Below are 11,109 nucleotides of genomic sequence, written 5' to 3' on the forward strand. Positions count from 1 at the left end.
GGACAACGTGTGTTAATTAATTGCGGTTGTTTTGCGTCAGGCAACCCAACCTATGTGTTATGAGAAATTACATTTTCCGTTTGCAGAACTTTAAAAAGCATCTTCGTATTGTTTATTCGTTTATGGATTTTATGTAATCATTTGAAGGTCTTGCGAGTGCATGATGTTTGTGCACTATCTATGTTTAAGTTGCGGACTTTATGCATCTGAGCAAACCAAATCGCTAGCCTTAAGGACGTCTGGCAGCACGTTCTCCTTTTTCGAAAAATAATTCAAAGAAAAGATGGTTCCGTAACATGTTTCCCACACTGAAATGAAGTAAGGCTCTTTTGAAAGCATTATTTAGGTAATGAAAGCACCATTTTATCTGTTGGCACGGGCTGTGGGCAGTTGTGGCTTTTGAATTTCAGTTGATGCCCTGCCAAATCACGAACTGGTGAATTATTATATAAGAAACGATTTTTCAAATTGGTGTAGAGGAATGATCTGCGGACGAATCACGCACGCCTCTCAAAAAGAGGATTTTCAGTCATTTTCTGAAATTGTTCTTGTCAACTTCGTGTAGGAGCGTTGCTAAATTCTCCCATTTGCGTTTTGCATCTTGAACAGGTTACGCGGTGGTCGAAAATATATAGGCTGATATTTTCACGACTAGTTTCGATCCCTCCGATGTAAATGCGAATCGATGCAACCGATGCAACGTGCAGCTGCGGGTATTGACTCTTATTGATAGTTGACCCTGCCTCGGTCAAGATTAAAAAAGTCAACCAATCTTTAACGGTGGTGGTAACAGGTGCGTGGCACGACTATTGCGGCCATCTAACCTTACTCGGGTTCACTCCTAGTGCTTCTAAATCAATCTGTAGCATACACGGGTTAGGACAGGTTTTGGGTGTGTTTTTGTAGCTTGTTTGCTCGTTTATTAGCTCCCAGAAATCTGTTTAGCTTACTGTTTCAGGGTACTTTTCACTTCAAGTACAGCAGTAGTGCCGCTGAAAGGGTGCACGCTGTTGGTGTTGATCACGCAGCTAGATATTAGTGTTTATTGACTGTGTGTTGACTTAGATGGTTCCTACTGTTGCACGATCAACGATCGTCGGACGCACTCTACCAAGCGTAGTTGATCCCGAATCCGTTGCTGTAGGTCATGTGAGCGACCGTTGGCGCGGCCGAGTACGCAACGCCGAGCAGAGCTGGGGAAGCGGCAACGGCCTTAACAGCCGGGGCAGCGTATCCGTGGTGGGCGAAAGCGGGAGCAGCGTAGCCGTGGTGGGCGAAAGCGGGAGCAGCGTAGCCGTGGTGGGCGTAAGCCGGGGCGACAGCAGGGTAAGCAGCGGCCACGTGACCGACGGCCAGTCCGGGGTTGCTCACACGGACATCGGACTTGCTGACGGACGAGTACGGGGTGTCGATGGTCTTGGAGTAGGTAGAAACCTGTCCGAGGTTACCGTAGCTGCGCAGAATGTTCGACTGTTGGCTGGTGATCGCCGGGGTGTGGATTCCGGCATAGGTGGGACCGGCAGGGTTCAGCGTGTACGCAGCCTGAGCAACGGCCAGCGCAGCAAGGAAAGCAACGAACTGCGGAAACAGGACAACCAACGGTAAACGTTCGACGTGCAAGATACAGAGAACCCGTGCAGAAGTAAGGATGTCTACTTACACGGAACATTGTGGTGTTTATGTGGAGTTTTGGCTAAGCTTATCAAAACCGGTGGTCGATGTGCGTCTAGTGAGAGCAGCAAGTGAACTGATAACTTTGTCTCACGCTGTGCTTGTCTTTTATAGTCTACGCAACTTGCAGCGGCACACGGGTTTCTTTAGGTGGTTGTGCGTGGGGTCGTTTTTGTTGGGTTCTTTTTTCACCTAGACACTAAATTCACGCCGATCTCCCAGTGATGGCGGCGTACGCACCCTGTCGTGGCGTGGTCAATGTACGTTCGGAAAGTTGCACGAGAGCACTATGTCTCGATCGATACCATAAGTACGCGAGGGGCTGGTGGCGATCGTGCGGTGTGCAAAAAGGTACACACTTTATATGCATCCAAATCTGCAGGGAACGTGTAGAACAATCATTTTTTAATCATTTCTTTTAAACGTTCTTAGGCTCCGGAATAAGTTGCCCGATATCCAGTGTCCAAATTTTTTCAGTGTGTACAATACAAGTGGATTAAAGCTTCGATCAATGGAACCTTTTGTTTTCTTGTCTATTTCATTTTCGTAGCCTGTGTTGTGAAGTCGTTTGCTGCTCGATCTCTTCGTGTTTAATTTTGGCTTATTATTTTATTTTATAGAACGCGCTCAGCTTTTGCACTCAAGTTGATAAATTGTTTGGGTTAAACATACGACTTTCGCATTGGAACCGACCGATTAATCGGCGCAGCGTGGACGGTGGAGAAGAACCATTACCAACCATTCTTTATCAGTTTCTGTCAGCAGCGCAATTGGTAGTTGGCGTAATCGAACATTTTTCTTGGTCCATAATTTTGTTGCAACATTAAAAACAATAGTCTGCTGTTCGAGCATAAAAGGAATGACTCCACAAAAACACCTATTATCTTAATACATCATCATAGGCCTCAAGTTCAGGCCACATGGCTGTAGGACTAGGCCCACAAGTCATGTGCCACCTATTCTAGTCGCCTGCAAATGATCAGCGCAGAGGGACAGTTTTGCGTTTGCGACCCCAGCTCTATGTCGGGCAAAGGCCGAAGTGAAAGGCTGACAAACAAGCACTAGAACAAGGGTGCGGCCCTTTTTGCCCACCCCAAATTGCACATAAATCGGTTTCGGGCGGGGTAGCGCACATTCGATTTCGCACGTTGTTTGATTTTATGATGGCCAGCACGGCACATGGTGCACTTTTCAGTCAGGGGGTGCTAAAACTTGATGAGAATCGCATAAGCCCGCCATATAATGTGGAGGATGGTTGATCTAGCTCCCGTGATCGAAAGATGATCGATTCACCATTACTGAACAGAAAAGTTGCTATTTCGATTGACTTTTAAACGAATTTATTTTTTCTGGCCTCAAGTGCCTCACCGACTGACACCATCACTGTCTCTGATTAATTAAATTATGCAGTCACAGAATGGTGTGGCATGCGAAGAGTGGAAATATAGTTATTATTTTAACGCACAATAGTTGAAAACTGGAATGTTTTAACACGATCAAAAGCTTTTAAATATCAGTTTGGCTTTACTAAATTGTGTGGTTTTAGAGACAAAAAAATAATCAAAATAAATGAATCTGGGCTGAATAATAAGATTTATCTTATCACGATTATATCATGTGAATATCTCTGTTAATCAAAAATAAGATCATGAGTGCTTGAGCAAAAGTTTCACTTCTATTTACTACTGTTTGAAAGTGGACCATAACCAGATGATCTCTGGTTGTCCAATCAGTTGCCAAAAAGCCTTCAACATTAAGCCATTGTTTACTCAGAATGATTGATGTAAAACAGTGTCGCCTGTAAAAGATCTTCAAGTTGCAGCACGCAAATCATTAATGTTAACGTGATCGATAATCATTTATGGTGGCAGCACGATGTTAAATTACCACCTGCAACATGATCGTATGCCCTTGAACAATCGCGACTGCTTAGCAGCATATGTTGAGGTGTGGCTAGTGCAGCATTTCATGCCATGGCACTGACTCAATGATTGTTGATTGACTATTTTAGAACTTACATACTCTTACATACTTACATATTACACTTACATAACGACGTCAATAGTATGTCAATTTGTAGTTCACGATTGGTTCCAATAGTTCCTCAAAACAACCCTATTGTCTATTGTTTCTCTATTGTACAACCCTACTGTTACCCTCCAAACCCTTTCTCAATTGTTGTATTTTTTATGCGTTTTTTATTACAAATACTTTCTTCGATAAACACTTTGTTTTGGTTAAGAATTATTTAAATAAATCGAAGTGGGTGGGAAAAACGCCTACGTTAATAATTTATTGTGTTCCTTTTTGTGCTTCCTTTCCGTCGCATAATTTTTATTTGTTTGTAAATTTCTCAATATCTTCGTCCATAAACTTCTGAGTGGAAGTGTTTTTTGAAGTTTTTTAGTACTACCTTCGCTTAGAACAGTTCATTTCTTTAGAAGTTAGAAATTAGATCACATTCAAAAATCATTTATTGTGTTCGAGTTTCATGTGAAAAAAAACTTGTTCAACGATCAAAGTTGTCGCAATATGGCATAAATATCATCAATGGATAAAAATAAGTGAGATTTTAGTTACATCGTTTAAATAAAATAGTTTTGTGTTGTTCGATTGCAGTTCTTATTTTCGGAAGAAGTCCATCATTAAGAATAGATTGCCGCTTTTTCAACAAGTGTGTAGCGAAAGTTTCACTTTATTGATAGAACATAGTAAATAAAAACTAAAATCAATCCATTCTAATAATAATAGTAGGTTAATAAATAAATAAAAATTCCAGTGAAACCTGCTAACCGCCGCCGAATCACGCGAACAACATTCAAAAATTTTCCCAGCCGTCAACAAATGACGTTCGCGCGAACTGTCATTGCAAGCCAGAGCAGCAAAGAAAAGAAAGAGGGAAGAAAAAAGAAGAAATAGAAATAAGTAGTAGAAGTAGAGGAAGAGGATAAGTGATTTTGATCGATTGTGATTTTGCTATTGCTTTTCAGTAAGCCCCTTTTTGGAGCTGCGTTGTCATTGTTGTGATTTCGTCAACTACGTAGTGCCTTTCGGGTGGTGGAGTTGCGACGCAAACGGCCACAGGAGACAACAACGTTGAACATATCGCAGCAGCTGCGATACAAAATCGGCCTACGATGAAGATGGTCGAATTTCGACACTTGCCGCTCTGTTGGCTGGCGCTTATTGTGTTGTTTCAGAGCCAACTTGCTGCCACTGCGAAAGGTAAGAATCTCTCCGATAGTGTTGTCACTCCGATTACCAAACCACGATTCAAGGTATCTGTTTTTGTCGAAGCATTCCGATACCCAAAAAAAGTATCCAATGTTCCGTCGCAAATGAAAGATGCTCACAAACGGGTGACGTTTTACGTAAGGAAGCTCGCCGGAAAGATGTCCGATTCCGATGTAACATAGACTGTTGCTGCTGGATTTAAACAATCGCGTTTGTTTTGAAAAAATGTTTTCGATTTCGCAATACGGATTGCAACATTTTTATTTATTTTTCGGTTGCGTTAGGAAGGATTGAAACCGTAGGGCGATACGTTTTTCCAACATACATCTTTTACCTTTATTTCATTTTCATTTATAATTTGGCCCACGATGATTTTGTGGTGTTGTTTTGTTATCAAACATGTATGTGTATCTTGTGCCTCATTGAATTTGCAAAGCAGACGAGACAATTTGCGATCGTATATGTGTCAAAACAAACAAATAAATTGATTAGCATGGCTAGACTAATTTAAAAAAGGAAAAATGTTAACAATTGTGTACGCTTTGTGGCAAAAGTGGGCAAAAATTCAATCATATTTTAAGACGGCGTTTAAATGTTTCATAATGAATAATTTGCATCAATTATTGTCTTACAGTGCCTCTTTCGAGAAAATTTTTTCAGAGTGACATACTCGAGCCAGGGAGCGGTTCGGCCACAGGAGCGCCTGCAACGAAAAACGAAACAAGTAGTTGGGCCGATGGATTCACAGCTCGTCCAGTTATGCCGTTGAATGAGAACAAGTTGAGCCAGGCTAAGCTTAAACTGCAGAATGAAAATATGAATGTTAAAAAACTGCAAACACCGCCGGTAGAAACGATTAGTGTTAGCGGAATGCAAGACGGACATTTGCTTGGAGTCAATGGAACCGGTCAGCGAAAGGATTATTCAAATGTCAGCAGTACAAATGGGTCGATTGTGGGAGGAGTGATGAAGCAGGGAGTTGAAACTACCACGCTTTCGGATCAGGGCGTAGTGACGGGAAGCACCGATGAGAGCTCGTCAGTGGCGGGTTTGAAAAGTTTTGCTTCAGATCTTTCAACAAAAAACCCTCTGAGCGATGCCATTAACTTTGATTCGTCGGAACAGTCTGAGGCAGAACTAAACAGCACACTGAAGGAGCATAACATTACCAAATCGTTTGAAGACAATCATCTGTATTACAAAAGCACGTGGTCGAACGATGTTAAATTGAGTGAAGAATTCTGGAAAAAGATAACAGCCAATCTGACTGTTAACAGATTGCTTTCGAACTCTCATCGACGGGCTACGGTAAATATTTTCTGTTCTTTCCTAGGATCAGATACGAAACAGTCTCGACAGTGAATGAATTTCCAATCCGTTAATCCGTATTTTCAGACTATGCTGCTGTCTTTCGATTTTCCGTACTATGGATTCCCCATCCGAAATATTACGATTGCAAGTGGAGGTTTCTTGTACACCGGCGATTACGTCCACTCGTGGTTAGCTTCAACCCAGTACATTGCGCCACTGATGGCCAATTTCGACACCTCTGTGTCTGAGCAATCGTTTGTAAAATACAATGACGATGGTTAGTGTTGTGTGTGTTCAGACAACTCAGACTTTTTGAAAAACTAACAATTCTTTTTATTAACAGGTGAAACGTTCACAGTAGTTTGGGAAAATGTTATCCTGCAAGACCGTCCAAATAATGGTTCATTCACCTTCAGTGTCACACTGAACAAATCAGGCGACATTGTGTTCGCGTACAAGAAAATTCCTATCAATATTCAGCAAATCATCGACAACCCTTCCACGAAGCATCCGGTCAAGATTGGACTATCGGATGCTTACATTATCGACAAAACGATTATACGTGAGAGTCGGCGAAAACATCAGTCTTTTGTGAATTGGGCTAACATTCATTTTCATTTCTTTTGGCTCTACACGATATAGGCACGAAACAGAAAACAATTTATGAATATCATCGAGTGAACTTTGGCCAAAGTGAGGTGCAAAATGGAACCGTTATAACTCTCACAGCGCTACCGACATGTTTCTCCTTCAAGGATTGTGACTCTTGCATTACACATGAAGGTGCAGACTTCAAGGTATCTAAACCGTTGCCTTTGTGATTCGATCACACGTGTCACAAGCCAATGCTGCGTATGGATGCATGTGATAGAAAAAGCCATCTGTACTGACTGTATCTTTACTGTTTGTAATTTCATTTATAGTGCCTGTGGTGTCCAACAATTAATCGTTGCTCGACCGGTACTGATCGGAAGCGTCAAGATTGGGTACAGAAAGGTGAGTTTTTTCAAAAATCAAAGTGCATCTCACCCTGGAACTGCTGAGAAAGATTATTAATCTAAAAATGATAGCAGTTACCTGAGTACTGAACTGAGAATTCTCTTACTGTCGTTTCGTCTGTCAGGTTGCGACAAGACTACCATTTCCGAACTTTCGTACTGTCCTGCAATTGGACAAAAGGGCAACAATTACGGAGAGCCAGTAGAAGTGACTCCAAGATTAATTGACAATTACAACAACAGCTACAGCATAAATGATCGTAAACAGTTGCCTGGCAAAGTGGTTGCTCCTGGATCGGTCCTTGCTGGAGCGATGAATAAAGGAACTCCAAACGGAGCCGCCGACGATAGTGACAGCGTAAACAAAGTGCACGCTTATCACACTGATCTGCACGATGCTTCTTCTAGTAGCAATCTGATAGTGTCGATGCTGATCGTTTTTCTAATACTGTTTGCTTGCGCAAGTTGGGTTATGTATGCCTACCGAAACCCGCACACCAAAAGTGGACAACTTTTAATAAGGGTGAGTAAAGGGAGAACACTGGAGAGTGTTTCTAGAGTACTAATTTAATGTTTAAGAATTTATTAGCGTTTTAAGGATCAAATGGAAGATCGAAGGGCTCTGTCCAACTTAAATAAACACTTCCCAAGCTAATTTTTGGATAAAAACTAAAAAATTATCCACTGTCCACAATAACAATAACGAAACAATACGCACCAAAACAGAGTACACATCGCTGCATGTTCTCTTAGTTTCTTTATCAAAAAATATTTATCAACAAAAATTAACATTCTCTTTATGTCTTCTTCCAAATGCTTTCAATTCTGAAAACAACTTTGCAAACCCAACATAAAAGATTGCAAAGGCGAAAAAGGTTGGTTTGTTTGTATGTCTAAGCACAATTGTACAATGTTATGATTTGGTTTTCATTTGTTTACCTAAGAATATAGAAAAAATGTATAATCGTATGTGGGCTAATGTGCGCGAATGTTGAATACTTACGTTGAGGCATTAATGTTGCATACTGATTTTCTTTCTCCCTGCAGTACCGACCTAATAAGTGGTCTTGGCGACGCGGCGAAGCCCGATACACTGCCGCAACCATCCATATGTGAATTCACAATGAGTACTCAACAATCCGTCCAAGACATTGTAATCTTCTCTACGTAATAATATCGCTGAGTCAACCGCTTTTATATCATCCGTGTGCAATACGTCGCAAGTGGAACGGTTGGTACCACCCTATCTTTATGAAATAATTGACATTGACAGCCAGTTTTAAATAATCGGTTGTTCCCTTGCTGATGATATTTAAGTACAAGGCAGCTAAAATGAACAACAGCAGATCATGAATGATTCTATACGATTCTTGTTGAAAACATTGCAAAGTGCAAGAGTTGCCGGAGATAATAGTAGCCGAGGGAGGGCTGAATAATATTTAAAAGATTGCACCTATGTGATGGTTCGAAGGTGCGCCTAGAAGTAAAAAGGAAGAAAGTGTTTATGAAAAAAAAGAATTGGATCATTTAAAGACAAACATGAAAGTAGAGTAAAAGAAGGATTGAAAAAGTTTAAAGAGACAGCTAAAATTAAGTGATATCGAATGAATCGGTTACACTTAACCACCCAAGCGAATCGCATAGCTGGAACGTGTAGTTTGCAGAGATAATGTACTCTTGTCATGCAGAAAATTACTATGACACATTATATTTTTATTTCCGCACACTTAGTATTTAAATATTCCAATTTTTTGTACTGAATTTTGTTCAACCAGCTTATATAGAATTCGATTTGTCATGCTTACCCTGTCAACAGAATATTGAATATAATTTTGTTTAAAATTTAATTGTTTGCTTTTTCATTGTTTTCCTTTCTGTGTTACATACGGTGTTTGTTACATATAAGGCTGAGCAAAAACAATTTTAATCTTTGCAGCAATGCTCAAGCTCCACTCATGACTAACTAAACATACACAGACATACTCACCCGTTAAAAACACGTATAGGTCAACCTGCATGTTGGATAAATGTGTCTATTTGTCTATTTCGGTTTTGGCATTTTTTATTGTATAAAACATAGACAGTCGGAAAAGTGTCTTAAAATTTCAACGACTGGTCGGCTTGGTCGTCAGTAAAGGAAAAGATGTGTGCAATTTTAAACAATATTTTCGGAAACAATTTCAATTTGCTGAAAATCGTTTAGATAGTGGCGCAATGCCTAATCTTAATAAAAGAATAAAAACGAATGATGCACCCTGAAGGCAGGTGTAGTGTATATTGTACAACATTAGCAAAATTATAATAACACAATGGCAATCTCACCCATATAAACTGCACCCAAGGCAATTTGATATTAAAGCAACTGCACGTTTTACACTCTCAGTCCGAATACGCAGCACTATGGAGGTCATTCTGGTCTTGAATATGCAATGGGTAAAGGCTTGCGTATGAGAAGTCAAAGTCGTCACATTCCGGTGAATTTCACTTGTATCATGTGCAAGAGGATGGAGAGTAACCAAGTTTTATAGTATTTGCCGATCGAGGGCCATACTTCATCCAATAAACCCTTCGAAGTAATAGTGGGTACAAAAAGAACAGAGCATCGATAAGTGGAGTTATCGGAATGTGGTGATTTTGTCAGTTTTGCCCTATGTCGTTCTTTTATACAAAGTTAAATGAAGCACATCAAAAGTATGCATTTTGTCAACCTTGCTGATTGCCTGAGGACTTCGGTTGGTTGTATATCTTCAATATGATAGTTATGAATTAGCTCATTATTAGCTCATTTATGTTCTGTGATCGGCTGAAGATATTTTGCAAAGAAACTATCAAGAATGTGCCGGCGAATGGTTGCATCTCATCTGAATCGGAATCAAAAATGACAAACAGTTTGTGAATGAAAATAACATTAGGCGCACACAATACTTGAATAATCAAGGTACTATCGCATGGACAATATTTCTTGCCCACTTGTCAGGTTTTAAAAAGTCGTTTCTGGTCAGCTTGTTCTGGTATATTGGCGCTACAACGAATGTTCCTGTTTACTAATTTTGACTTCAGGGTTGCAGTTTTTACGTTCAACAGTAACGAGATTCACATCACAGACCTATGGGCAATTTATTATTGTCCTTGCAATAGCGGCTTGTAGGATCCTGGAATTTTTATAACGATGTTTTAGAAAAGAATTTGGCGGAAAACAGGAAAATAAAATAACGAATTGTGCCTTGTTGTGAACGATAATTATTTACCCTTGTTGTTGTTTGAGTTTCAGCTAAAGAAGTGTTCGCCAACAGCAGCCAGCCAGATGGTATGGGTTCTGTGTTAACTTGGCTCTTGTTGTTTAATATGTAAAGTGAGGCATGACGCACTCGGCCAATTTTGAGAGAAGAATACCAAGTATTTGCTTTTGGGCCAGGTAAAATATTGCAAAACAATGTTCATAGGTTTAAACTGAGTCGTTTATTGGATGATCATCTTTTTCAGCTCGTTGAGGAGTGCCAGGTAATGTTTTGTATTTCTTTTTCATTACAGTTTGTAATACGCGTAACTTTATATATCTTTTTATTGCCTCATGCGTACGGATGGATTTCCAATTAACAGTACTATAGGTGTTTTAGCTCTTGCATACAAAATTTTATTTAGGGGAACTACTGCAATACTTTTTTGTTGACTCTGTGGGTATTACTGTTGAATAGTCATGTTATTTGCTTGAGTTTATTACTGAATCCTTATAACTTTCCCAACGTGCTTTTCTGTTCTTCTCTTCAGAGCTGTACTTTGTCACAACATGGGTTTATCAAATTCATCAAAATTCTATAAAGTATATCATTTTGCTTTGTGATGTAGTCTATTTTGTTTTTAAGATGTAGTCTGTTAGTATAATCATATAGATAGT

The 11,109-nt window shown here is 40.0% G+C and overlaps 2 protein-coding genes across 3 annotated transcripts; one reads left to right on the forward strand and one right to left on the reverse strand.

Moving 5' to 3' along the window:
- Positions 1 to 1,077: 1,077 nt before the first annotated feature.
- On the reverse strand, positions 1,078 to 1,718 carry LOC131215019 (cuticle protein 67-like). The gene is made up of 2 exons (XM_058209393.1): positions 1,661 to 1,718; positions 1,078 to 1,578 (listed from the first exon to the last, which is right to left on the reverse strand). The coding sequence occupies exons 1-2, from the start codon at positions 1,667 to 1,669 to the stop codon at positions 1,108 to 1,110; spliced, it is 480 nt and encodes a 159-aa protein (XP_058065376.1). The 5' UTR covers positions 1,670 to 1,718; the 3' UTR covers positions 1,078 to 1,107.
- A 2,868-nt stretch (positions 1,719 to 4,586) lies between these two features.
- On the forward strand, positions 4,587 to 10,846 carry LOC131206327 (plexin domain-containing protein 2). Of its 2 annotated transcripts, XM_058198845.1 has the most exons (9): positions 4,587 to 4,896; positions 5,540 to 6,213; positions 6,301 to 6,493; positions 6,560 to 6,778; positions 6,859 to 7,013; positions 7,140 to 7,212; positions 7,340 to 7,737; positions 8,072 to 8,089; positions 8,262 to 10,846. In XM_058198845.1, the coding sequence occupies exons 1-9, from the start codon at positions 4,809 to 4,811 to the stop codon at positions 8,328 to 8,330; spliced, it is 1,887 nt and encodes a 628-aa protein (XP_058054828.1). In that variant the 5' UTR covers positions 4,587 to 4,808; the 3' UTR covers positions 8,331 to 10,846. The 2 variants fall into 2 exon arrangements, with proteins under 2 accessions (XP_058054828.1, XP_058054829.1); XM_058198846.1 differs by lacking the exon at positions 8,072 to 8,089 and having other exon boundaries at positions 8,262 to 10,844.
- The last annotated feature ends 263 nt before the right edge of the window (positions 10,847 to 11,109 follow it).

This window comes from Anopheles bellator, chromosome 1 (assembly GCF_943735745.2).
Source record: "Anopheles bellator chromosome 1, idAnoBellAS_SP24_06.2, whole genome shotgun sequence".
NCBI classification, from domain to species: Eukaryota; Metazoa; Arthropoda; class Insecta; order Diptera; family Culicidae; genus Anopheles; species Anopheles bellator.

Bases quoted from the DNA above. Each gene is read 5' to 3' on its own strand.
- LOC131206327 (XM_058198845.1), top strand. From the start codon at position 4,809: ATGAAGATGGTCGAATTTCGACACTTGCCGCTCTGTTGGCTGGCGCTT. The intron at 4,897-5,539 runs GTAAGAATCTCT...ATTGTCTTACAG, and splicing joins ACTTGCTGCCACTGCGAAAG to TGCCTCTTTCGAGAAAATTT. The intron at 6,214-6,300 runs GTAAATATTTTC...CCGTATTTTCAG, and splicing joins ACTCTCATCGACGGGCTACG to ACTATGCTGCTGTCTTTCGA.